Genomic DNA, 25,407 nt, shown 5'->3' on the forward strand with positions numbered 1-25,407 from the left:
TGTTGCAACAGTGTTTCAAGTCTCTTTTTACCATTCTATGATATTGTCCAGTTTTCCCACGGTTGTGACAAATAAGTTGTTACATGCTACAGAGGGAGGTAATGTCAGTGTCATGCTATTAAGGCAATCACTGTTGCAAGGTGGCTGCAGACTGTTCATTGCTACAGTATGAAATTTCTCCCCAGATCCAGCATCATCACTCAATCTCGTGCCCTCCCCAATGTCATCTTGAGCACTATTATCATTATCATCATATTCTCCAGCACCACCACCACCACCAAGATGATCATCATTGTCATCTACATGCACTATTTCTATTTGACTCTCAAAGACCATAGATTTTGTTTCTAACGTTATCTCTTCTAAATGTGCACTCATATTTGCCTGCTTTTGGTGAGTAAATGCTGTTTCTGGAGTTGGAACGTGTTTCTTCCCAGCAACAATGAGATCAAAAGTCAGTTCTCCACCAGAGATCTCTAACTGACTGCACATGGACTGACGAGGGATTGCACTGAAATGTGATTCACTAGTTGCGTGGATTTGAAAAACAACTAACTATTAATAAAACCAAGGACTTCTAACATTTGTAAATACATTCTTCAGCCCTCTTAAGTATCATCAGTGGCTTCTGCCAGAAACAAACATTTTATTAATTTTTTTAAGTATCAGAGCTTTTAGCATGAAATCACCAATACTGTTGCAAGACACAGACAATGAGGTACTTCTACAACTGTATTTCAATGTAGTAGTCACTTTAGCATTCAAAGCAACAGTCCGCACACAGACTGTGATGTGCATCTTTTTTATGCAGTACATATTGTAGCCATGTTGAGAAGATCATTGACAGTGGAAGCCAGTACATCTAAAGTTATTGTAATGTAAATTTGTGTTTATACCACTGCTTTTGTGAGTGGTTTCAAAATGAAAGCACTGTGCAATATGTAGCTTTGATATAAAATTTATAAAATTTTAGGCCTCTTTTTGCTTGTTATTTAGAATTATAATTTGTTTTAGGCATTATGAGTTCACAGCAGTTTTAAGATGTGGGAATGTGTCTAGGAAAAGAGTGAATTTGCTTTCAAATATAACACTAGAGACGATGGTTGGTTGAAAACTGCATGTCCTAGTGGTTCCAAAGTGAAACCACCTGCTTAAAACAACATTTACCAGTTTCCAACTTTTACCAGTTTCCTCTTGTACAAGGATGTGCTGAAAAGTAATGTCACTGAATTTTTTAATGTGAAAACTCTTAAAACTTTTTAAATAAAACAATTGTTATTAACATTCTACATTTTTATTGTTCTTCTCTACATATTCACAGACCTCTGCCACTAGAGTGCTCTGATTTGTAGCATGTAACATGGTGATGTGTAATGTAACTAAATCTGAAGAGTTCATCCACACGTGGAGCAAACACCCTTCGCATGAGAACAGACTACACATGGGCACTGCAATATTTGCTACAATCCGACGCCTCGGGTTCGCTGTGATCGATCGTCGTCCTTACAATCAAGACTTGGACCCATCCAATTTTCATCTGTTTCCAAAAATTAAAGAACATGTTTGAGGACTTCACTTTGATAGCGATAAAGCAGTTGCAAGCAGTCATGATATTGTGACTCTGTCAAGAAAGTCAAGACATTCTACAGTGATAGTGCAACAAACTGGTCACTCATTGGGAGAAATATGTCCGTTGCTAGGGTGACTATATCAAGAAATAAATATGTAGACATACTGAACAAAGATGTAGAATGTTAATAATGTTTATTTTACTTAAAAAGCTTTACTAGTTGTCACACCAAAAATTTGGAGACATTTTCAGCATACCCTTGTACTCACTGTTAACTATGGTAATAAAGGTTAATTTTGAAAAAAATTTTAAAATTATATTTATTTTCATATTGTTGGGACTCAAGAGTCCTAGTGGCATATTTTACATGTAACAAAAATACTGCATGCTGTGCTAACTTGTCAAAAATCGTGGTAGTGTTTGATACATAACCAAAAGTCTTAAAAAGGTAGTTTCTTGATCACAAGGAAAACACACATCACTAAATCAAAGCCTATTCTGCATGTCCCCAATTCCCTCTTCCATCTCGTGTGAGAATCATATTACAGTCACTGTAATGTAATACTCTGTACCCATAAAAGTTGAAAGACCAATACCTGTAGAGCCTTCATCCCATACTGAAGAAGTCAATGACAAATTGTAAAATCTACATAAAAGAATAAAACTTTAAAGAACTTGCTTTCCTTTGTGCTGCAGCAATGCTGATCAACCATATGCATTCAAAATAAAGCAATATCCCATTCACAATTCACCAGGCCTTATCAAAACACAAATACACTACAGTACTGTAACTTCTTACAGTAGATGCAGAATACTGACATACACCAAATGCAATCTACAAATTTTTCAATATAGAGCAGGCTACAATTCAAACATAATGCCAAGGTTTGTTTATGTAGGTGTACCTTCAAATTTCTACTATGTGCAGCAAGATGCAGGTGTAAAATCCCTAAAGTGCCAACACGAGAGGTGAGATTATGTGAAGTCATAGACAAAAGGAAAAGCCAAATACAAGAAAAAAATGATAACTGGCGAAAGGATGGGGTTAAGCTCTAGGCTATGCTGGAAGAGGATGAGAAGATACATCATGAGAGATTTAGAAACTACTGTGAAACTGTGAAGAAGTATTTGTGAATGGAGCAACCAGAAAGCACTACAATGAATTATTGAACTATAGCTGAGTGTGCACTGATTTGAACCTTCCAGCAGATGAAAACTGTGTGCCAGGCTGACATTTGAATCTTGGAAGTACGGCATGTAGTGGATGTACTGGCAGAAGTAAAGCTCCGAGCGTGGGTCTCGAGTCATGCTCAGACAGGTCAAGTGGTGGCAAAGATGGCCGCAAAAGGCAAAGGTCTCAGGTTTGAGCACTGATCGGGCAAGTAGTCTTAATCTGGTATGACATTTCACACAAAACATAGACCATTTCTGAAATTCAGCTTCACTGTAATAGGTATAGTGTACTACCTAAAGCAACAGATGAAAAGCTGTGCCAAACTGGAACTCGCACCCAGATTTCCCGCTTACTGTGAGTGGTCACAGTCTATCCAAACATGATTCCCAGACAAACTCAAACTCCTGTATATCACATATATATCTATTTATTCTCATACATTATTGATTCATTCACCCACACTCACACATCTCTTGATTCACAAGCAGGTTTTACACTCAAAACAATGAGAAATCATAGACCATTGTTGTCATTTTCGTCACAGGCCCATCTTCGCTCCATATATATGAGATGATGAACTTCAGTTTCAAATATGAGATCAAAAGATGTGCAAATATGCGTAAATGAATAAATAATTTATAAGCAGACATACACTACGAGGTGCATTCAAGTTCTAAGGCCTCCGATTTTTTTTCTCCGGACTGAAAAGAGACAGAAACATGCGCATTGTTTTAAAATGAGGCCGCGTTCATTGTCAATACGTCCCAGAGATGGCAGCACCGTATGGCAGAATGAGAACTGTTTTAAATACTTAAAATGGCGATGTTTTCCTTACTTGAACAGCGTGCAATCATTCGTTTTCTGAATTTGCGTGGTGTGAAACCAATTGAAATTCATTGACAGTTGAAGGAGACATGTGGTGATGGAGTTATGGCTGTGTCGAAAGTGCGTTCGTGGGTGCGACAGTTTAATGAAGGCAGAACATCGTGTGACAACAAACTGAAACAACCTCGGGCTCGCACAAGCCGGTCTGACGACACGATCGAGAAAGTGGAGAGAATTCTTTTGGGGGATTGCCGAATGACTGTTGAACAGATCGCCTCCAGAGTTGGCATTTCTGTGGGTTCTGTGCACACAATCCTGCATGACGACCTGAAAATGCGAAAAGTGTCGTCCAGGTGGGTGCCACGAATGCTGACGGACAACCATATGGCTGCCCGTGTGGCATGTTGCCAAGCAATGTTGACGCGCAGCAACAGCACGAATGGGACTTTCTTTTCGTCGCTTGTGACAATGGATGAGACGTGGAAGCCATTTTTCAATCCAGAAACAAAGCGCCAGTCAGCTCAATGGAAGCACACAGATTTACCGCCACCAAAAAAATTTCAGGTAACCGCCAGTGCTGAAAAAATGATGGTGTCCATGTTCTGGGACAGCGAGGGCGTAATCCTTACCCATTGAGTTCCAAAGGGCACTACAGTAATAGGTGCATCCTACGAAAATGTTTTGAAGAACAAATTCCTTCCTGCACTGCAACAAAAATGTCCGGGAAGGGCTGCGTGTGTGCTATTTCACCAAGACAACGCACCCGCACATCGAGCTAACGTTACGCAACAGTTTCTTCGTGGTAACAACTTTGAAGTGATTCCTCATGCTCCCTACTCACCTGACTTGGCTCCTAGTGACTTATGGCTTTTTCCAACAATGAAAGACACTCTCTGTGGCCGCACATTCACCAGCCGTGCTGCTATTGCCTCAGCGATTTTCCAGTGGTCAAAACTGACTCCTAAAGATGCCTTCGCCGCTGCCATGGAATCATGGCGTCAGCGTTGTGAAAAATGTGTACGTCTGCAGGGCGATTACGTCGAGAAGTAGCGCCAGTTTCATCGATTTCGGGTGAGTAGTTAATTAGAAAAAAAATCGGAGACCTTAGAACTTGAATGCACCTCGTATGTGATCAAATGTATCCGGACAACTGGCTGAAAATGACTTACAAGTTCGTGGCGCCCTCCATCGGTAATGCTGGAATTCAATATGGTGTTCGCCTTGATACCAGCTTCCACTCTTGCAGGCATACAGTCAATCAGGTGCTGGAATGTTTCTTGGGGAATAGCAGCCCATTCTTCACAGAGTGCTGCACTGACAAGAGGTATCAATATTGCTCAGTGAGGCCTGGCACGAAGTCAGCATTCCAAAACATCCCAGAGGTGTCCTATAGGATTAAGGTCTGGACTCTGTGCAGGCCAGTCCATTACAGGGATGTTATTGTTGAGTAACCACTCCGCCGCAGGCCGTGCATTATGAACAGGTGCTCAATCGTGTTGAAAGATTCAATCACCATCCCCAAATTGCTCTCCAACAGTGGGAAGCAGGAAGGTGCTTAAAACATCAGAGAAGGAGTGTAGGTCTGTGCTGTAATAGTGCCACACAAAACAAGAAGGTGTGCAAGCCCCCTCCACGAAAAACACTACCACACCACACCACCGCCGCCTCCGAATTTTACTGTTGGCACTGCACATGCTGGCAGATGGAAGTTCACCAGGCATTTGCCATACCCACACCCTGCCACCGGATTGCCACATTGTGTATCGTGATTCATCGCTCCACACAAGTTTCTCCACTGTTCAATTGTCCAGTGTTTACACTCCTTACACCAAGCGAAGCGTCGTTTGGCATTTGCCGGTACGATGTGTGGCTTACAAACAGCCACTCGACCACGAAATCCCATTTTTCTCACCTCCGGCCTAACCATCATAGTACTTGCAGTGGATCCTGATGCAGTTTGGAATTCCTGTGTGATGGTCTGGATAGATGTCTACTTATTACACATTACAACCCTCTTCAACTGTCGGCGATCTCTGTCAGTTAACAGACAAGGTCAGCCTGTATGCTTTTGTGCTGTACGTGTCCCTTCACGTTTCCACTTCAGAAACAGTGGACCTAGGGAGGTTTAGGAGCGTGGAAATCTTGCGTACAGACGTATGACACAAGTCACATCCAATCACCTGACCACGCTTGAAGTCCGTGAGTTCTGCGGAGTGCCCCACTCTGCTCTCTCACAATGTCTAATGACTACTGAGGTCACTGATATGGAGTACCTGGCAGTAGGTGGCAGCACAATGCTCCTAATATGAAAAACATATATTTTTGGGTGGTGTCCACATATTTTTGATCACACAGTGTAGATAGGTATGACATACGGAACTTTGTAAGTGTAAGTGGTAAGGTGACTGTCCCCAGTAAGAGGAAAATCCAGGTTCAAGTTCCGGTCCAGCACCAATTTTCGTATGTTGCTTTAGGTAGAGTACCTATACCTGTTACAGTCAAGCTGAATTTCAGGAATAAATTTCAATATTTGACTGTAGTTCATCATCAAATATAAATCTAGATAATTTGATGGAGTGGGTAGGCATATATAAAGTGGGAGGAGTGCAGCTTGTGTTGACTTTACACATATTCTGAAAGTAGTTGATGTGCCACTTTAAGAAATATCTGACTTTGTTAAATACCGCAGTCCTCATGCTTGTACTTCACAGACAACGATCCATTAACCTCAGCATACATCAGTTATCTAACATTCTTCAACATCCATTAATAAGTTCGCAATTGAGGGGTGTAGAATGTCAAACGGGCCGACTTGGAGCAGGAGAGGCACTTCGGGACATTTTAATTTCCACTGTTTACACTTTTACAAATAAATTTTTAAAACTTTGTCAGCATGACCAGGAAGGATTCAGGATTCACACTCACAGAAGTGGAAGTTCAAAAACATTAACAAAATAATTTTTTTTACATGTGTAATTCCATCATTTTTTCACTTACTATTGGCTGCATTTGTTGCTATATGCACATATTTCTTCATAAGTACGAGAGATTCTTCAATGAATTTTGCACTGTTTATTAAACACGAACTCCTTAATGCAAAACTCTAGAATTTTCCAAATCTATTAAAAACTGTGGTAAAATTGAGATAAGTAACTATAAAATTTGAGTTTTTTCTAAACATGAAGTTTAAAATGTAACAGCTCATTCATTTTTTCATAAATTAAATAAATTCTAGAGTTTTATATGCCTGTAAGTGTGGTTTGTATGCTGTACAAAATTCATTCAAGAATCTCTGCACCCAATAGAAAGTGAAAAAATAATGAAATTTCACATGTAAAAAAATTATTTTGTCATGTTTTTTAACTTCCACTGCTATGAGGGTGAATCCTGAATCCTTCCTGGTCATGCTGGCAAAGTTTAATGAATTTACCTGTAAAAGTATAGACAGTGGAAATTAAAATGTCCTGAGGTGCCTCTCCTGCTCCAAGTCAGCCCTTTTGATGTCCTACCCCCTACCCCCTCCCCCTCCCTTAAGTATAATATATTGTGAACATGTTCTGTGCAATGTAGTGCAAGCAACACAGTCAAACAAAATCTCACAGCTATTTCTTTCTTTCTGCAACACTTTTTTTCCCATTCATGTATACTCAAAAATGTCATTAAGCTGTTGTTTCATGTGGTGTCTTGCAACATTTGTCTATAGAAAACAATTTCTCATTCAACATATCAAATTACATTACATCAGCAATTCCATGAAATAAATTATCGCAACAGTATCTTTCCTACACAGACAAAGTGTTTTCAGTCTTGGCTGAGAATGTGGGAGCATGTTAAAACAGGGCACACACAAGTCTTCAAACAGAAAAATATATTATGGTAGCTATGGGGCTACCAATTGGAGAATACAATTAGTCAGAGAATTAAATGACAGAAAAAAGAAATCGCATATTCTTTTTATAAAAATGAAAACAATCAATTTTTTACAATATAATGTAATTGTAAAGATAAAAAAACTCTACTCACCAAGCAGTGGCAGAACACACACATAAAAGGAGGTTATAATTAGGCAAGATTTCGGAGTCAGTGGCTCCTTCTTCAGGCAGAAGAGTTGAAGGGGAGGGAAGAGAGGTGAAGGAAAAGGATTGGAGAGGTCTAGGAAAAGGGGTAGATTTCAGAAAAGTAACTCAGAACTGAGGGTCAAGGGAGACTTACCAGATGGTATGAAAATCAGCCTTTCCCTCTCATCCTGTGCAGTAAGTCTCACGTGACCAGCGGTTCTGGGTAACTTTTCTTATATCTACCCCTTTTCCTAGACCCCTCCAGTTCTTTTCCTTCACCTCTCCTCCTTCCCCTTCAACTTTTCTTCCTGAAGAATGAACCACTGGCTCCGAAAGCTTGCCTAATTATAACCTCCTCTTATGTGTGTATTGTGTGTGCTGCTGCTTGGTAAGTACATATTCTTTTTAGGAACTCCGAATTATGTTCTGATGACAAATGTGCCAAATAAGGTAAGGAAAAATCTGAGTTATGCAACTGCTTTTCCTACAAAAAGTTTTATGAAGCCACTCATATCACTCCAGCAGCACACAAACAGTTATTTAATGGTCAATATTGTTTCCAGTAATTGACAGCCTATCATGTAATGAACAAACCTGGATCTTTCTGCCTATTTATGAGGATAACTATGATATCTTTAATGCAGACTCTACATTGTAGAGTGTCTGAGCCTTGGAACAAGGATCTAAAATGTTCCCACATCACAGTACAGAAAATAACTTTCATCGTTCATTCCCATACACATCAGTTTCTCACACAACACTATATACAGGTATACAATATGTATGTTCCGTAAATATGTTTGTATGAAATACTGAGTCATGTTAATGTCCTGTTCCCTACTCAAGTCCCCATTCTTGTACTTCCATTAAATCCATTTGGGAAGTGTCCTTCCTAGTAAACCAGGTTTGTATGGCAGTCCATCTTAAATTGATTTAGGTATAGGTTCCAACATAATTTACAGCTGTTTGAATAGCCAACAACATAGGCAAACAATAAAGGATTTATCAATCTGTTAACTTGAAATACATTACTCTGTTTGAAATATCAATTCCATTTTATTGTTGATATAAGAAGCAGGATATTTAAGCTTCTCACTAATGTTATATCTGTAAAAAAATTATTAAAATACAATGTGCTTCTCCAAAACTTAAATTGCTTCGCTCAAAATGGTTACAAATTGTTCATCAAACAGTGCAACACATACAAACACTAACTGAGAGCCATTTTTCTTAATAATTCTCATAAGCACATAAACAGCATGATGATGAGCCCTTCCAATTAATTCTGGATGTAAAATATCTCTCCATTAAGACATCCAAGTGTGAGGTACTGAGGAAGAAACAAGAAAGAAAAGAATATACATAAGAATATGAAGTGTTAAGACACTATCGCATGCCGAGAAGTTGGACAATTGGAAACAGGAATAGAGAAGAAACATAGTGGACATCCAAGTCATTCTGGACAAATAGGTAAACCAATTCTTCTGGACAAATAGGTAAACCAATTCTTGGTGTTATCATTATTATCAGCTACTAATCCAATCGGATACTACAGCTGTCAGAATTATCGTATCAGCACCACTTCATCTGCACTCACCTAGTTAAGATCTTCACCACAAAAACAATATTCTGTTTACAACAAAATGTATGAATGATGAGAACACAACACCATTACTGGCATAATTATTTCTTCAAGGAAAATGATTTCACATGTTCCGAGGTTTTCAGATTTCCACATAAATTTTAAAATATACTCATAGCAGATATAATTTACACAGGGATAAATTTGTACCAACACAGCACAAGAAATCACTTGAGCAAGCAACTCATAAATACACACTGCACTGTTGAAATAAAAGTCACACAAAAAAGTACCCACTCAACACTAATCATTCCTTTCTTGGTGTTATGTTCACATTATCACATAACACGTTCAGGAAGTGCTTATTTTTTGTGCATCTGACAACGGCGAGAAGCCATGTGTGTTTTTAAATTATCACTCCTAGCACATCGATAATTGCAGCGAGGGCACTGATAACGACGTTCTTTACCACATTGTAGATTTACATGTCTCTGCAGCCCTTGGGGATGCTGATAAGACTTCCCACAAGACTTACAAGTAAACTGATTATGTAATACTGTCTGGGATGTTGTCAGTGTCATGTTACTCAAATCAACACTGCCAAATAATGAATGCAGATTATTAATTCCTTGAGTGCAAAAATTCTCTTTATATGTAAGACCTGCACTCACTCTCCTGACTTCCTCAATGTCAACTTCTCCACTGCTACAATCATCACGATAATCACTGGCACAAAGATAGTCCTCATCCTCATCGAGAGTAAGGTCTTCAACAACTTCCCCGTGATTCTCAGGGACCTCAGATTTTATTACGAAAGATACTTCCTGTTGGTGTGCACTTACATTTGCTGACTTTTTATCAGGTAATACTGCTCCTGGCATTAAAAACCGTTCATTTTCTGCAACAGTCATTAACCTGCCGAAGCTCTGCAACTCACTGTATACAGACTGCTGAGGAATTGGACTGTAAGACGATGAACATATGGTAGTGTGGGCACACGATACCAAAGTCTTTAGTGCCCGAATTGGACTGTAAGCTGGTCCGCCATTTGAATTATGCATTGTGGCCATTACTCGTCTCTCAGATGGAAGTTGATGCACACTATTAACATCAGGAGTAATGATATCTTCAAATATATTCTTGCCTGCTCGATCAGAACGGGCATGATTAATATCTTTTCTTTGCTTTTGAATGGATTTAGAAATGGAGTCTCTTTCCACAGAACCTTCTTCCTGGCATGATACAGCTGGAGAGCATCCTCTAAATGACTCCATCTTTTGTTCTGGTTCATTCTGACCTGAGGTACAGCATGGCATAGAAGTAGGTTGAGACGGCAGGGTTTCTGGATGTGCACTTCTTCCACTAACTCCCACAATGTTGACACTACCATCACGAAAATTGTCACCATCATCGAGAGTTACGTCTTCAATAATTTCCATGTGACTCTCGGGGCTCTCAGATTTTGTTTCTTGTTTTACCTCCTGTTTTCGTGCACTCGAATTCGACGAGTTTTTGTCACGTAATACTACTTCTGGTATCGAAAAATGTTCATTTTCCGCAACAACTGTTTTCTCATTGCAGCTCTGCAACTCACTGCACACGGACTGAAGAGGCACCAGATTGTACACTGGTCCACCAGTTGAGTTATGCGTTGCGGGCAATACTTGTCTTTGAGATGGAAGATGATGCACACTTTCAAGATCGGGAGTAATGACTTCTTTAAATGCATTTTGGCCTGTCAGCTGAAGAGAACCACAGTGATTAACACTTTTTATGTACTTCTGAGTGTAATTAAGAACCGAGTTTACTTCCCCGGAACCTCCTTCCTGGGATGACACAATTGGAGAGTATCCTCTAAATGATTCCAGCTTATCTTCTGGCTCATTCCGACCTGACGTGAAGCACGGCACAGAAGCAGGTTGGGCTGAGAGTGCTTCCGAAAGTACTGGTGGCATATCTCTACCACTGCCTTTCTGCATGTTGACACCGTCCATACATCCTCTGCCAGACAGTCCCCTAACCTGAAGGGACTCCGAGAGCTTAAGAACACCACTAAGCTCCTTTTGTGGTATATTTACTTCACCACGATACATAAAGTCCAGCAAAGCTTTAATCACATCGTATTTTACATCGTGCAGAATAATAATTGGGTGCTTCTCATTGTTTTCGGTGAACAGTTCCTCAAAATATGGACTACAGGCTGAAAGAATTATCTTATGTGCTCTTAAATGGTGGCCCTCAGCACTAATTGTGCAGTCTGTTAATTTCTCATTGTCCAACAGAGCATCAAAAACTGAGATCAAAGTAGCTTGATGTTTGTTCCACCTTAAATGAATGTTACTGATCTGATCCATTCTGTCTAGCTGTCTTCAAGGGACTTCAATCACTTCTTTAATACTGACTAACTATTACAGTGATATCATTTACTACAAATGTTCAGTTTCCTTGGAACAACAAGGATATAATTATCTCCAAGTTGATCATCTTCAGGCAGTGAAGCAATGTTTCTCAGAGGTCTGCAGAGTGTCATCTTCAATCGTTTGTGAATAATATCCGTGGCAATGATCTTCTTTCAAATTGCAGATACAGTTGCTGTTCCAGAAACTTTGAGCGCCTGACCTAGTGTGCAAACAATCTTATGTTAATCAAATTGTCTCCAGGAAAAATAAGCTATAAAATTATTTACAATGCATGAGTGTAGGGTACAATGTCCGTTAAGGTAAGTCACCAGAAATGATGAGAAATTAAGAAGAATTCATAATTATTTCAGAAGAATTCATAATTATTTCACACAAATGTTGCTGAAATTGACCCAAACAGAGGTATCAGATGATTGTTGCAGAATTATATCACAACACATGTTTGTTTAACTCGTGTTTTAACATCACTCTTCAGCTTCATACAATATGTTGGGACAATGTTGCCATCATCAGGTGTCTTCCTACTAATTATACATGACTTTGTTTGACTACATTTGCTGTAACAGTGATAGTTTTGCTGTCAGTGGGCACGGCAGTGAGTCTGAGTAGAAATTTACATAACTAGATCTGTCCAACCAATTCCTTGAGTTACATTTTGTACATTTATCTGCCATATATTAAGTGAAATAAACTTTGACTTTCACATTCTTTGCTTGAACAGAGCACTAGACAAATTAAAAAATGTCACTCAAATTCTCACAGATAATTATACTATTAAGATGATACACTTGAACGCCTATACTATTAAAGTTTAATCAACTATGTTATGACACATATCAATAAAAAGTATACTTTATTTACAGAAATCACAGGAAAATATAACAAATTTTAACAATAATTTTTTTTTTAAATTAAAGAAATAGCTCAAGAATTTTGCAAGTACTTATGTTGTTGCCAAAGTGAGTGTTCCACTCTGGAGAAGTTTTTGGATGAAGTCCTAATTGTTCCTTTACACTCAGTATTCAGCAGTATGCTTCCATTTTCTGTGCCATTTATGAATATATTGAGTTTTTTGTATAAATCCATTTGATATTCCTCATCCATTTAACAAAATATGTGAATGGGTGTCAGGTGAAATTTTAGCTTGTGGCTGCTACTGACTTGTAGTATCCATTCGTGTGAAACACATCAATGTATTCACTGCCTTACCGTACTGACAAGCTGCCAAGTGACCAACATAGAGGAGTCAACCTACACTGTTTGAAAGGTATGTTCCTTAACTACTGTGTTGAATGTAACTTACCATGTGTTTGTGAACACTGCACGAGTGGACAACGCAAAAAAGAGTAATTTTTGGGTATAACTGGATCAGTGGGCAGTCACCCCTGTGGATTTAATTACTAACTGAGTCTCTGTATTTTAAGTGGTAGCTCTACATTTCTGCTTGGTGCGTTAATGATTCTGTACTCAGAAATACAGTGACAATTCCCGAGATGGCATGAATTCCGTCAAGAGGAATACAGAAACTAGTGCTTATGTGTCGAGGAGAAGTACAGACAACTGAGTGAACCAAAAGATGTGGAAAAATACATACATGATTTCTGACAATTCTCAATATTGTTACAGTATACAGGATGGCAAAATTCAACAGTTCCCAAATTCTGAAATCCAAACACCCATTTTGTTTCACATTCATTTTCATAACTATTGTATAAAAAAACTACACATAGATGTAACTGATGGTTGACCTAAACTGTAAATGCTCATTTTTTCCAAATAAACACAATATATAATTAAACAGTGAGCAGCTGCAAGTCCGAAATTTGTTTGAACATAATCTATTCAGAGTAAAGTGACTCTTTACTTTGTGGAAACCTAACTGTGTCATGAGCTTATCAGTACTATAGCTCGTGTGGGTGTCAGCAAATATTTCCTGACAAAGCCTATTCATACATAACAAATTTTGAAAGAACTGCAGTTGGATAGAGAGAGTGAAATGCCCACGTGCCTACCCTACACCAAAGGCAGGGATCACTCGACAGTGTCATAAGCGTATTTTGGAAAGGAAAACTGGTGGTGCTGCTAGAAGATTTTTAGTAAAGAAGTGAATTGTTCATCTACTGTGTCTCCTCCGTAAACTGCTTTCCACTGTTCATCCTAAAAATTCCTACTGATTAGTTTAACTGAGTCAGCATTTATGATTCTGTGAAACTGTTGAAAAGGACACTTTATTAATTACACAAACACTAGGCACTTCCTTGAACTTTTTCTTTGATAAATATTATATATTTACATGTGGTACAATTTCCTGTGATTTCTACAATAAAAATCTGTTCTGTACTGGCACGTATAGTATTGTAATTAAAATGTAATAATTTGCAATACAAATCTGCTCTGTATTGATATATGTAGTAATGTAAGCAAAATTTGTGTTAAATGAAGACTACTACACACCGTAAAGATTGCACATCAAGTTGCAGACAGACACAACAAAAAGACTGTTACACACTGAGCTTCCAGCTAAAGCTTTCTTCAGAAAGGAAAATGCACACATGTTCACACAAGCAAGCACACGTCACATATGCATGACCACTATATCTAGCCTCTCCAGCCAGAAAAAGCTCAATGTGTAACAGTCTTTTCATTGTGCCTGTCCGTAGATCAATGTATCATCTTTATATTCGATCTGGACTTTCCATTGTTTGACTTGTGTTAAATGTAGTATCTTAACAGCATAATTATAATTATTACACATCTGTGGGGGAATCGCTAAATGATGTCTTTGAGTTGTGTGCAAAAAAGAGTAACGCACCCAGCAGAAATGAAGAGTTGTGTGGTATCTCTGCTTTGTAATAAAAGATATTGTGTAACTTCAGTGATATGTAAGTTCTGTACAAATAAAGTTGTATCAGAGATTGTATGTTAGCTGATGTTAAAAATCCAGTCCTAATTGTACCAACACATTCCTGGTGTCAAAACCCAGAAAAAAGTAACACAGATAGGAACTTTTGGAATCTCTGGGACGTTTGTGATACTTCAAGATAATTTAAATATTGATTCTCAGTGACTACACAGGCGAATTTCTACACGTGTAACATATAACACATGCTTCCTGTTAAGTCATCTATGCATTGATACCTGCAGCTTACTTGCATTCATTACTGTTATGTATCAGCATCACCTTATTGCCCGTATACTAGTTGTTGGAGTATATTTGAGTAGAGCATAAAAGAATAATCTTATTACATAACAAGTGACAGCTAATTTCTGGCAAGAAAGTTTCTTATTAATGCTTGTCACATGTTGCCATCTGTTAGGGATGCTACAATTATAACTAAACACGAGCCAACATTTTGAAACAACAGACAGAAAAGTAAATATATCTAAAAACAAAGATGATGTAACTTACCAAAGGAAAGAGTTGGTATGTTGATAGAGACACTAACAAACACAAACACACACACACAAAATTCAAGCTTTCGCAATCCCGGTAGCGGAAAGACTTACCCTCTCCCTTAAAACCCATATCCTGTCGTCTTTCCCTCTCCTTCCCTCTTTCCTGATGAAGCAACCGTGGTTTGCGAAAGCTTGAATTTTGTGTGTGTGTTTGTGTTTGTTAGTGTCTCTTAACAACATACAACATACGAACACTTTCGTTTGGTAAGTTACATCATCTTCGTTTTTAGATATATTTTTCCCACATGGAATGTTTCCTTCTATTATATTCAGACAGAAATGTAAAACGTAAATGGGGAATGTACAGTTCCAGTGTTACACAGTTCATTAATCAAATATATTCATTGACAACTCCATGTACAAAAATGAGACTGAATACACTAGCACTTGATTGCAGGACTCTTTGGCTACTTTAATGACCTTTTACAACATTATCCAAAAGACTTACTTGATGACATGGAATACGAAAGCCATCTCTTAGTATGTGAAGACTATACAAAATCTGTGTGGCATGTGATCCTGAATGCAAAATACAGTATGGAGCAACAGCTTCCAGGTTGACATGTGGGATTTCTACACATTCATGCACATACTGTGATCAACTACCACCAAACAAGTTACAGCCATTTTCTGGTAACACTGAGCATTGGGCTCGTTTCTGGGAACAGTTCAAATTCCCTGTTGATGCCGACCAAAACTTGTCAACTGCCAACAAAATTGTATTTCGCAGAGGGTACATGGCACTGCTGGAACCGCAGGTGCTTATGTACAAAATAAGGAAATTCTATTTGCACTTTATGGTGACAGAAATATAGGGTGTAAAAAAAGTATGGGAACACTTTCAATTATTTATTGTACAAGAACCATACATTGTACAGACCTCAAACATATATCATTTTGAAGAGAAACCCTAAAAGTGTTTTTTTTGTTTTGTTTTTTGTATACCAGCACAGCATAGTTTGGTAATCTGCCGATAGTCAGCGCTAGTCGCAAACATTGTGAGTTCAGGTGCGGAGTGAGCTTTCTGTGTGTTGGAGTTCAACAAAAACAAGTATGCTACAGCTGTTTAATGGATGTTTTGAACCAAATACAGTAAGAAGCCACCAACAAGGAAGGCCATTTACCACTGACACAACAAATTTGTTATGACAGGTTGCTTGTGCCCGGCAAAGAGAAGCGGACATCCCAGTGTGAGTGAAATGAATGTGGAACACATACGAGAGACATTCATAAGGTGTCCAAAGAAATTGGTGCGACATGCATCTCGCAAATTTCAAATGGCTCCAATGACAGTATGGAAAGTCCTGGGACAGAAAATGTCCATGAACCCATTCAAATTGGAGCTAGTGCAGAAGTTCGCATGCTGGGATGGGTACGGCAATAATTCAATTACCGTGTTGACGTCTGCCTGATCACTCATGGTTTGCACATCAAATGTTTGTAAAAAAAACTTTCATAGTTTCTCTCCAAAATGCAATATGTATGACACCTGTACAATGTTTAGTTCTTGTGCAATAAATAATTGAAAGTGTTCCCGCACTTTATGTACACCCTGTACAATTATCCAGGCAGATCTTGACTATCTGGAAGACATTATACCTGTAACCTAACATGTACAGGCAGCTTCTCAACCATCTGATCACAAATAACATATTATCAAAAACACAGTTTGGATTTCTGAAGGGTTCTGATATCGAGAAGGCTATTTACAACTACAGTGAAAATGTACTTAATTCATTAAATAACAAGTTACAAGCAGCAGGTATTTTCAGTGATTTGTCAAAGGCATTCGATTGTGTGAACCACAACATCCTTTTAAATAAATTAGAATTTTATGGTGTCACAGGCAGTGCTGCAAAATGGTTCAAGTCATACCTCACTAACAGGAAACAAAGGGTGTCAGTGCAAGGGACCAGTGAATTAAGTCATCAGTCACCATCAGAATGGGAAGAAATTACATGTGGTGTCCCACAAGGATCCATCTTAGGGCCACTGCTTTTTCTTGTATACATTAATGATCTCTCATCAGTTACACTGCCAGAAGCAGAGTTCGTTTTGTTTGCAGATGACACAAGTATTGCAATAAATAGTATGTCAAGTATAGTTCTAGAAAGATCTGCTAACGATATTTTCATGGATATTAATAAATGGTTTAAAGCCAACTCACTGACATTGAACTTCGAAAAGACTCACTATATGCAATTCAGAACCCGTAAGAGGTTTCCACCCAGCATATGCATAAAGTATGAGGAAGAGCAGATAGAAGAGGTTGACAGTCTTAAATTCCTGGGATTACAACTTGATAATAAATTCAGTTGGGAGGAGCACACCACAGAACTGCAGAAACGCCTTAACAAATCTGTATTTGCAATTCGAGTGTTAGCAGACATAGACAACATAAAAATGAAAAAGCTTACATACTTTGCCTACTTTCATTCCATAATGTCATATAGTATAATATTTTGGGGTAACTCTTCAAGTCAAACAAAAGATTTCAGAGTCCAAAAGTGTGTAATACATATTATTTGTGGAGTAAATTCACGGACGTCCTGTAGAAACCTCTTCAAAGAACTGGGTATACTAACTACTGCCTCTCAGTATATTTACTCCTTAATTAAATTTGTCCTAAGTAATATATCTCTTTTTCCAACAAACAGCTCAGTTCATACATACAACACCAGGAACAAAAATGATCTGCACAAGGACTTAAAAGCACTTACTTTATTTCAAAAAGAGGTCCACTACTCAGGAACACTCATCTTCAATAATTTGCCAGCAAACATAAAAAATTTAGTTACAAATAAAGATGTATTGATATTTCAGCTTAAAAAAAATTGACATGTTCCACATCCATGAGGATCTCCTCAGCACGGATCTATGGAACGAAAAACTAATCTAATCTAATCATTTACTGAATGCAATAATTGCATTCAAGCTCTTGAGACACTATGGTACAACATAGAAGCTTCGCTCGAGTTTTAGTTTCACAGGTACTTCGCAGTTTCCTAGAAGATATATGTCAAAGCTGGATAATTCATACAAAGAGAGTACAATGCTCAGGATGGAACATCCTGAAATTGACGGAATACTTGTCAGAAGAGATAGACAGGGTAACAACAGTGCAAAAGATCTGTAGGGCAACTTGCAGATTAACTAACACCGGACTGACTACATCAGCCCTCAATGTTCGATCAATGTCAGGAGTTACTGCACGTGAGCACTTACGGAAGGTAGAAGCCTACTGTGCGTTTCATGAACAGGGTAGTCATTGGGCACAAGATTGTGAGAAGGTGAAGGATTTTTATAACTGTCTCAAGATTTTGAGTTCCAGCAACAGGTGCATTCTTTGCCTCAACCAGGGAGTAACAGTAAGAGACTGCAAAAAGTAAGGAAAATCATTATGACTCTTCTGCAAGAAAAGCCATCAAAAATCAGTCTGTAGCGATTTAGAACATTTTACTTCACCCATTACTCCTGCCGAACACAGTTCAGTGATCAATGTGAACACCAGTTGTTTAGAATTCATTCATCTCCATATATCCTATGTACCTGTATATGTAATGGGGACCACTTACACAGTGCATTTTCGATGGCAGCAGCCAATCCAGCTTCATTAGCAGATCATTGACCAACTATTTAAAACTGGAAGTCATTACAAATCACCCACTAGCAGTCAATACTTTTGAGTCTTCACTCACGACATCACACACTTGCCATTTGGTTCTGAGGCTGAGAAGTCCGTGGAACAATGCTCGCATTGTAGTTCCTCTTTCTGATAGAATTAATTCTTTTCAAGAGTTTAAATGGCAACACATTAGTAATTTACAACTGGCCCATTGCACAGATGGATACTATGATCTTCCCACTGAGGTACTTATTGGAGTGGATCATTACCACACTTGTACGCGTATCCCCATCACTGGCTTTACTGACTCTGAAATCCAGATGGATCCTCAGCAGAAACTGCCCAGGGATTTCTGTAAATCAAGCCATCATTAACCTCATCAACCTGCTGTTCAATCAAGCATTAGAGAATGCAGTCCAAAATTTCTGGAATTTAGAGACAATAGTAATATGCAATGATCAATCAATGAGTGCAAAGCATTCAGAACTTCTAGAAAAATTTCACACTTCCTATTCTGTCAAAGGATCAGCAAAGACTGGTCCATCCTCTACGCGAATCGGCAGCCATTCTTACAACTAACCTTTGTAATGATGCTTCCTCACTTTACAGGGGCGTTGGACAGAAATGACATTGTCGGCACTGCATACGAGAGACAGATTTTAAATTACATCCAAAACTGACATGCTGAATTGGCTGACAACTTTTATTTGCCTCATCAAACTGTGATGTGGTGTGCCCACATATTGCCAAGTTGTTTCAATTACGCTCTAGAAGTTTCGCTGGGAATCCCCTACACATCCTCCACATAATTCTGATCTCTCATCGTGCAGTTTCCATATTTTTGGAGCCCTGAAGGTAGAAGTTTGTGGCCACTGATTTGCTTTGGACAAAGAGGTGTTCACCTGGTTACACTCATGGCACCTTAGGCAACTGCCAAGATTTTTATTGAAAGTATTGATGTCTTGTCTCATGGTGAGATAAATGTATTAACAGTTATGGAAATTACTTTTGAAATAAACAGTTCGTTTACTTTTTTCCATTTGTTTCATTTTCATTCAACTGTCTCTTAAAAGAAGTATCAAAACAAAATGCTGTAATGTACAGTTTACCTTCCGTGACTATAGTCGTTCTCCTGGAGCTAGTTCACAATGTATCAACAGATCAATTCTTGTAGGCATTACAAAGATTTATTGGCTCACATGGCATTCTGCACATAATCTACAATGACAATGACACCATCTACAATGACAATGGCCAAATGTACCACAGAGCCAATGGCCAAATGTACCACAGAGCCAACAAAGATGATGATGATGATGATTACAATGATGATGATGATGATGATGACGACGACCATATTTGGTTTGTGGGGTTCTCAACCACATGGTTATCAATGCCCATACAAATTTCCAATTTTGTCAATGTCCATTCTCACCACTTTTCAAATGATGATGACAGCACAAACACACAGTTCTCAAGCGATCAAGAAAGAGAAAAACATCTCTGCTGTTAAGACCCACCAATACATCATTCAACAAGGCATAACATTTAAAGCTCCATGTGTAGATTGATGGAGAGAATGGAGGGAGCAAATGGTACGATCAACTAAATGATGTTTCTGAAAAGTACTCAGATGCCCCAGTATGGATGAAGTCGGGCTACCAATTGTGCTTGTGAATATTTAAACTGATCTGAACTCTAAGCAAATATCTCAGCTGCAGACTTCCTCAAGAGGGAGAGCCTCACAGAACTGCCAATGACACCCAAGCCACCAGCCCTAACAGACTGGACAAGTGTGTTCAGACTCCCTAAGAAACAGCAAAAGATTTCTGGAAGTGCTGGAGTAAGGAGTGTCTAATGCATTTGCACAAGTCAAATGCCAAAACGGAATATTAGACAGGATCCAAGTCAGTGGTTTTGTCCTTCAGCAAGAAGTAGATCTCCCACGGAACTTGTGGGAAAAGGCAAGCACGCAAGAGCTGAAAGAAGGCAGAGAAGAAATTCCACACACAGCCACCCTTGCTACTAACAGTGGAAGACACATCACCAGGCCACTCCATCTGATCCAACCTCTTAAGATAGACCAGTGTGGGGAAGATATGAGGAATTATTAATAGTGTCTCTTGTGTTGCACTATACATCCACACATAATACTGTAGCTGGTAGAGGCACATACGGTAGGACACGACAGCAGTAGTGGTGCGGGCTGCAGGTAGGTGCCGTAGGGGAAATGCCAAGGGCTGGAAGGGAAGTGTTACAAACTGAAGCCTACGCTCACATTGTTTGTAAATATTAAACAGGGCACCTGCAAGCCCAACTTGCATGGTGACCATTCAAAAAGATCTGTCACTTCTGCTTTGTTTAGTATCTAAGAAGAATTCCACTGAAAATGCAGTGATTAATTTTTGCCTGGCATGTCAATCATTTGTAACTTTCAGAGAAGTGTCATAAATGGCGAATTTTGAGTAAAACCGAAACATTTCTCTGTTGCCATGTTAAAATTGGCTTCTTTTGATACAACACGGCAGGGTTTACACAGTCTCATCTCAATAACCCGTGCAGATGTGATTGCGAGATAATTCTGAAACAGTTGTTTTTTAAGTTTATTGACAGAGGAAAAGTAAGGTCAGCATCTTATGAAAAAAAACATCCTCAGTACAGAATAAATGTGTAATGTCTTCACTTACATTGTTCCAAAAACCACAGCATTTCTCGTTTCACCAACTATTGATGGCACCTAAAAATTACATTCCTTCGTTGAAAAAGTCTGTACTTAGTGGAATACCACGGTAGATAATGAAGTTTTGTATAATAACCGTATGGCAAAATACTCTCCTCTTAGCACGCTATCATTTGCCGAAATCTCATTTTGATATCTCAAAATATTTATGCAGAAATATGAGGAATGTGAGGGATATTTCACTATGGTTTTATCACTGGTGTGGTGCAATTGCAAATGAGTGTGCTACATCAGATCTATTTTCTCGAGACTGGTGACAGATACAGACCTCCACCCAATTCTAAAGAAAAATTCAATACGTTAGCAACATTTCATGTGCAGCAACATATTATCTAATATGCACCAAACGCAAAATCATAACGACCATTGTTTTTCATTACCAACTTTTTTGAATTTCGCACAGTGTCTTACTTCCATGTAAATATCACAATAACTATGACAACTAAGTAAATAATGGGCACAGAGTAATGAACCTCAAATACAATGCTACAAGTAAAGCAAAAATGAAACTTTTTACTAAGTAGTTTCTGTAAAATTGTCCAAAACTGATGGCAGCACGTGTGCCTTGATTCTGTCACTGCCGGCCGGCCAAAAGGTGGCAGACAGTATATGCCTGCCCTTCTGAATAAACGAATGAACTCACCCGGCACTTTGGATGAAAATTGGTCACTACACATGGGTCATCGTATGCTGTGTGGACTCTATCTCTGCTTTGTAATGAAAGATGTTGTGTAGCTCTTATGATATTTGAGTTCTGAGCAAATAAAGTTGTGTGTTGTTTGACTTTAAAATCACTTTCTAATTGTTCCCACATACTCAGTGCAAGTGTAGTATCTATATTTTGTGCAGTCTTCTATATGCCATAAATCAATGCATGCTCATCCCTGATGTGAGCTGAGATTTATTTCACTTAATAAAAAATGTATGAAAGTACAAAATGTTTTGTTAGTCACAGTAAATTTTCTAGTGTGAATTAACAAAATTTCCCCACATACCACCCAACCATGATATTATTGCGCTTGGCCTCTCATTGAAAACACAATGTGACATTACAGTGAACAAAAACCACATCCACATTTTCAACTGTCGTATACACTGTGGAAATCCACTACCTCCATGAGCAAACTGCCTGGTCATTAGAACAGCACAGCACATTCTGATGGGCTTCAAGCGTACAGCCGAACACAGGGGTGAAGATCCTCAGTCGCAGGTGTAATAATATTGGGACCGGCTAATAAGCACACTGTCACACATGATAAAAAAAACATCATGAGCCAAATGTAATCACAAAATACAATTACGAAAAATTTGATATCACTTTCTCAGAGATGATCTGTAGTCATTTTTTATAAAACAGGTTTTAATTGTCCATCTAGACTGATTTAATTTTTTCGGATGATTGACGTTGGGTTCATGTGAAATATCCTCATTCTACAGATAAAAGGTCTGTAGATAAAAGTGAACAGCACATTTTATGATATGCGACCTTGCTATTATACCACATCAAAAATCAAATATACCGGAACATAACTGCCTGTATTGGATATGAGAGTAACACATCCATCTTATTAGTAAACTTTACATGTTACATCACAGGATATAATAGTGACCTGGAACAGCCCACACTGTTCATATAGCCCACAAGGCAACTGCTAAAGGTGGCGTCTGGTACATTTGTCATGTATGAATGAAAATTGCATTTCCAAACTTAATTTTTTGTTTGTTGAGAATAGTTGTCAGTAATACTTGCTTGAATCCTGTGATTTGATTGGATAAAATCTTTTTAGGCATGAAGATATGTAATTTATATGGTACAGCAGGTGATGTTGCCACAAGCTTCTAGCTGATACAGCATCTTTCTCACGGTCACTGTTTTGGCATTATGCTGTGAGTCAGTCAGACCGCCACTGTGGACGAAGCGGCCGCATAGGAAGGTCGTTTCAGCAATTTCAGACACAGCATACTACGCGTTCAAGCTGCCCCACCACACTCTCTCTCTCACCTATTGCCTTGTACATCTGTAAATAACAATCATCACCGCAGTCTCCATAAATGTTAAAATAGACATTGTAGTTGTAGGTGAATTGGCTTTGCTCATTCAAAATTAAGTTTAAATCCTGCTTCTTGTGACTGTAAATTTCGAATTGTTCTAAGATTTAAGGAATCACTCATTTTGAGTTCTGCATGAGATTTCCAAATTATGATCAATATCTGTTACAGAGAGCTTTAAAGTCGCCACAAGGGCTCCAAATTAGATTTTTGTTTTCAGAGTACGTGTGCTCCGTGAACAGAGTTTTGAATCTTCTCCCTGATTACGCTATGTACTGTTTACCACAGTAATTGCACTTATTCCTACACACTACGGAATCCTGAAACTGATTCCTACTATTACAGGCTTTGTGAAAGAGACTAAATTTAAGTTTAATGTAAGTTTTTCCACGGTAGTTCGCAAATACATATTTCTTGAATCTGTTTTAATTATTCCTGACTGTAATGTGACCTATGCTTATTTGTTTTTGTTATTTCTTCTTTACCTACTTATAAAACTTACATAATTTCCCTGCTTTTATATCGATTCACCGTGAGCATTGTTTTAAAATGTTCAGCCCTCTTTCAACTTCAAGTTGGTGGAGTGGCAATATTAATCATCTATACACATTGCACTAAAATACATCCACCAAGGTAGTGATTCATGCTTACAGATGTTCAAGGCGGCAGGGTAGAGAGAGAATGTTGGGACAAGTGGAACACGTGCTGCACTTTAAGAAGGCCTCCTGCCCAGCCCTCTGCCCACGGCGACAGCAGACGATAGTTCACCTTGCGGCACAGCACCAAAGTGGTGGCCACAAAAGGGAGCGTGCTGCAATGGTGGCATGCCTATGGCAATGTCACAGATACGGATACAGTCTGCCATTCAAATTACATATTTTTGTGACTTTTTATTATATTTTTGCCCCTGACAGACCACAAATATCAATAATTTTCACAAACAGTATTCTCGACAAACAAAAAGGATTAATTTTTTGTTCATACATGATGCCACACGCTGGTAGTTGCCTTGTGGGCTATACAAAGAACACCTACCACCTACGTACATACCTACCTACCACACCACTATTTTATTCTGTAATATAGCAAGGAAATTTTGCTGGTAAGCTGGACATATTACTCTTCAATCTGATACAGTCAGGTTCATTCAGGTACATTTAACTTTTGATATGGTATACAAGCAGCAATGCTTATAGTGGAGTATATGCTGGTATTACTTTTACCTACATATCTGAGGATGCACGATGTGAACCTAAGCCAGTCCTCTATTCCTCTAAACAAATTGAAGCAACGTAGATGGATAATAAAAAATCTGTCAATATAACTAGTTAAAAAGCACCTGATCATATCAGTCTGCTACCAAAACACATCATGTCCAACTAAAAATTAAGATTACAGTGTGACTGAAATAGAAATGTGTGTGTTTATAACATTTGTATGACAGTGCAGGTTACATCCAGCTCCATAAAACATGGATAAATTAAAATACTGCAGGTGCTGGATATTTAGATTTAGTGCTACAAAAAATGCAACCTTCCCAAAAATCTGCACATTTGATACTCTCAAAGAGAAAAATATAAATATCCATGAATAACCTGAAAACTTTGATATGTCAGGACTCTGTCATGAAAGATCCAGTATTTCTAATGTAAAAATATAAATTAGATCAGATTTCTAGTCACCATACAGAGGAAGTATTGAGCAACTACCAGGCACATTTAAAAGTAGATTGCTAAATAAGATATTGGACACGCCCTACCTCAGATAAAAAGACTTATATTCATATTTACATAACTCACAAACAATAGTTATGGTCATTCCCAAATACCAAAGTCCCACTCGGATGAGTAGCCAACTCAGTTGGGGTGGATAGAGAGAGTACAAATCAGATGCAGGTGTGGAGGGGGG

The 25,407-nt window shown here is 38.5% G+C and overlaps 1 protein-coding gene across 4 annotated transcripts in view; it reads right to left on the reverse strand.

The window, feature by feature from the left end:
* LOC126209780 (longitudinals lacking protein-like) overlaps nt 1-25,407 on the reverse strand; it is a 253,154-nt gene that overhangs the window by 36,635 nt on the left and 191,112 nt on the right. For 3 of the 4 annotated variants that reach the window (XM_049938914.1, XM_049938912.1, XM_049938913.1), the window contains one exon: nt 9,124-11,828. The exons of the other annotated variant lie outside the window; for it this stretch is intronic. In XM_049938914.1, coding sequence (XP_049794871.1) covers nt 9,572-11,563 — 1,992 coding nt within the window. In that variant the 5' untranslated portion in view covers nt 11,564-11,828 and the 3' untranslated portion in view covers nt 9,124-9,571. Of the gene's footprint in view, nt 1-9,123; nt 11,829-25,407 lie in introns of those variants that run through there. 4 annotated transcript variants of the gene reach the window in all.

This window comes from Schistocerca nitens, chromosome 10 (assembly GCF_023898315.1).
Source record: "Schistocerca nitens isolate TAMUIC-IGC-003100 chromosome 10, iqSchNite1.1, whole genome shotgun sequence".
Taxonomy (NCBI): domain Eukaryota; kingdom Metazoa; phylum Arthropoda; class Insecta; order Orthoptera; family Acrididae; genus Schistocerca; species Schistocerca nitens.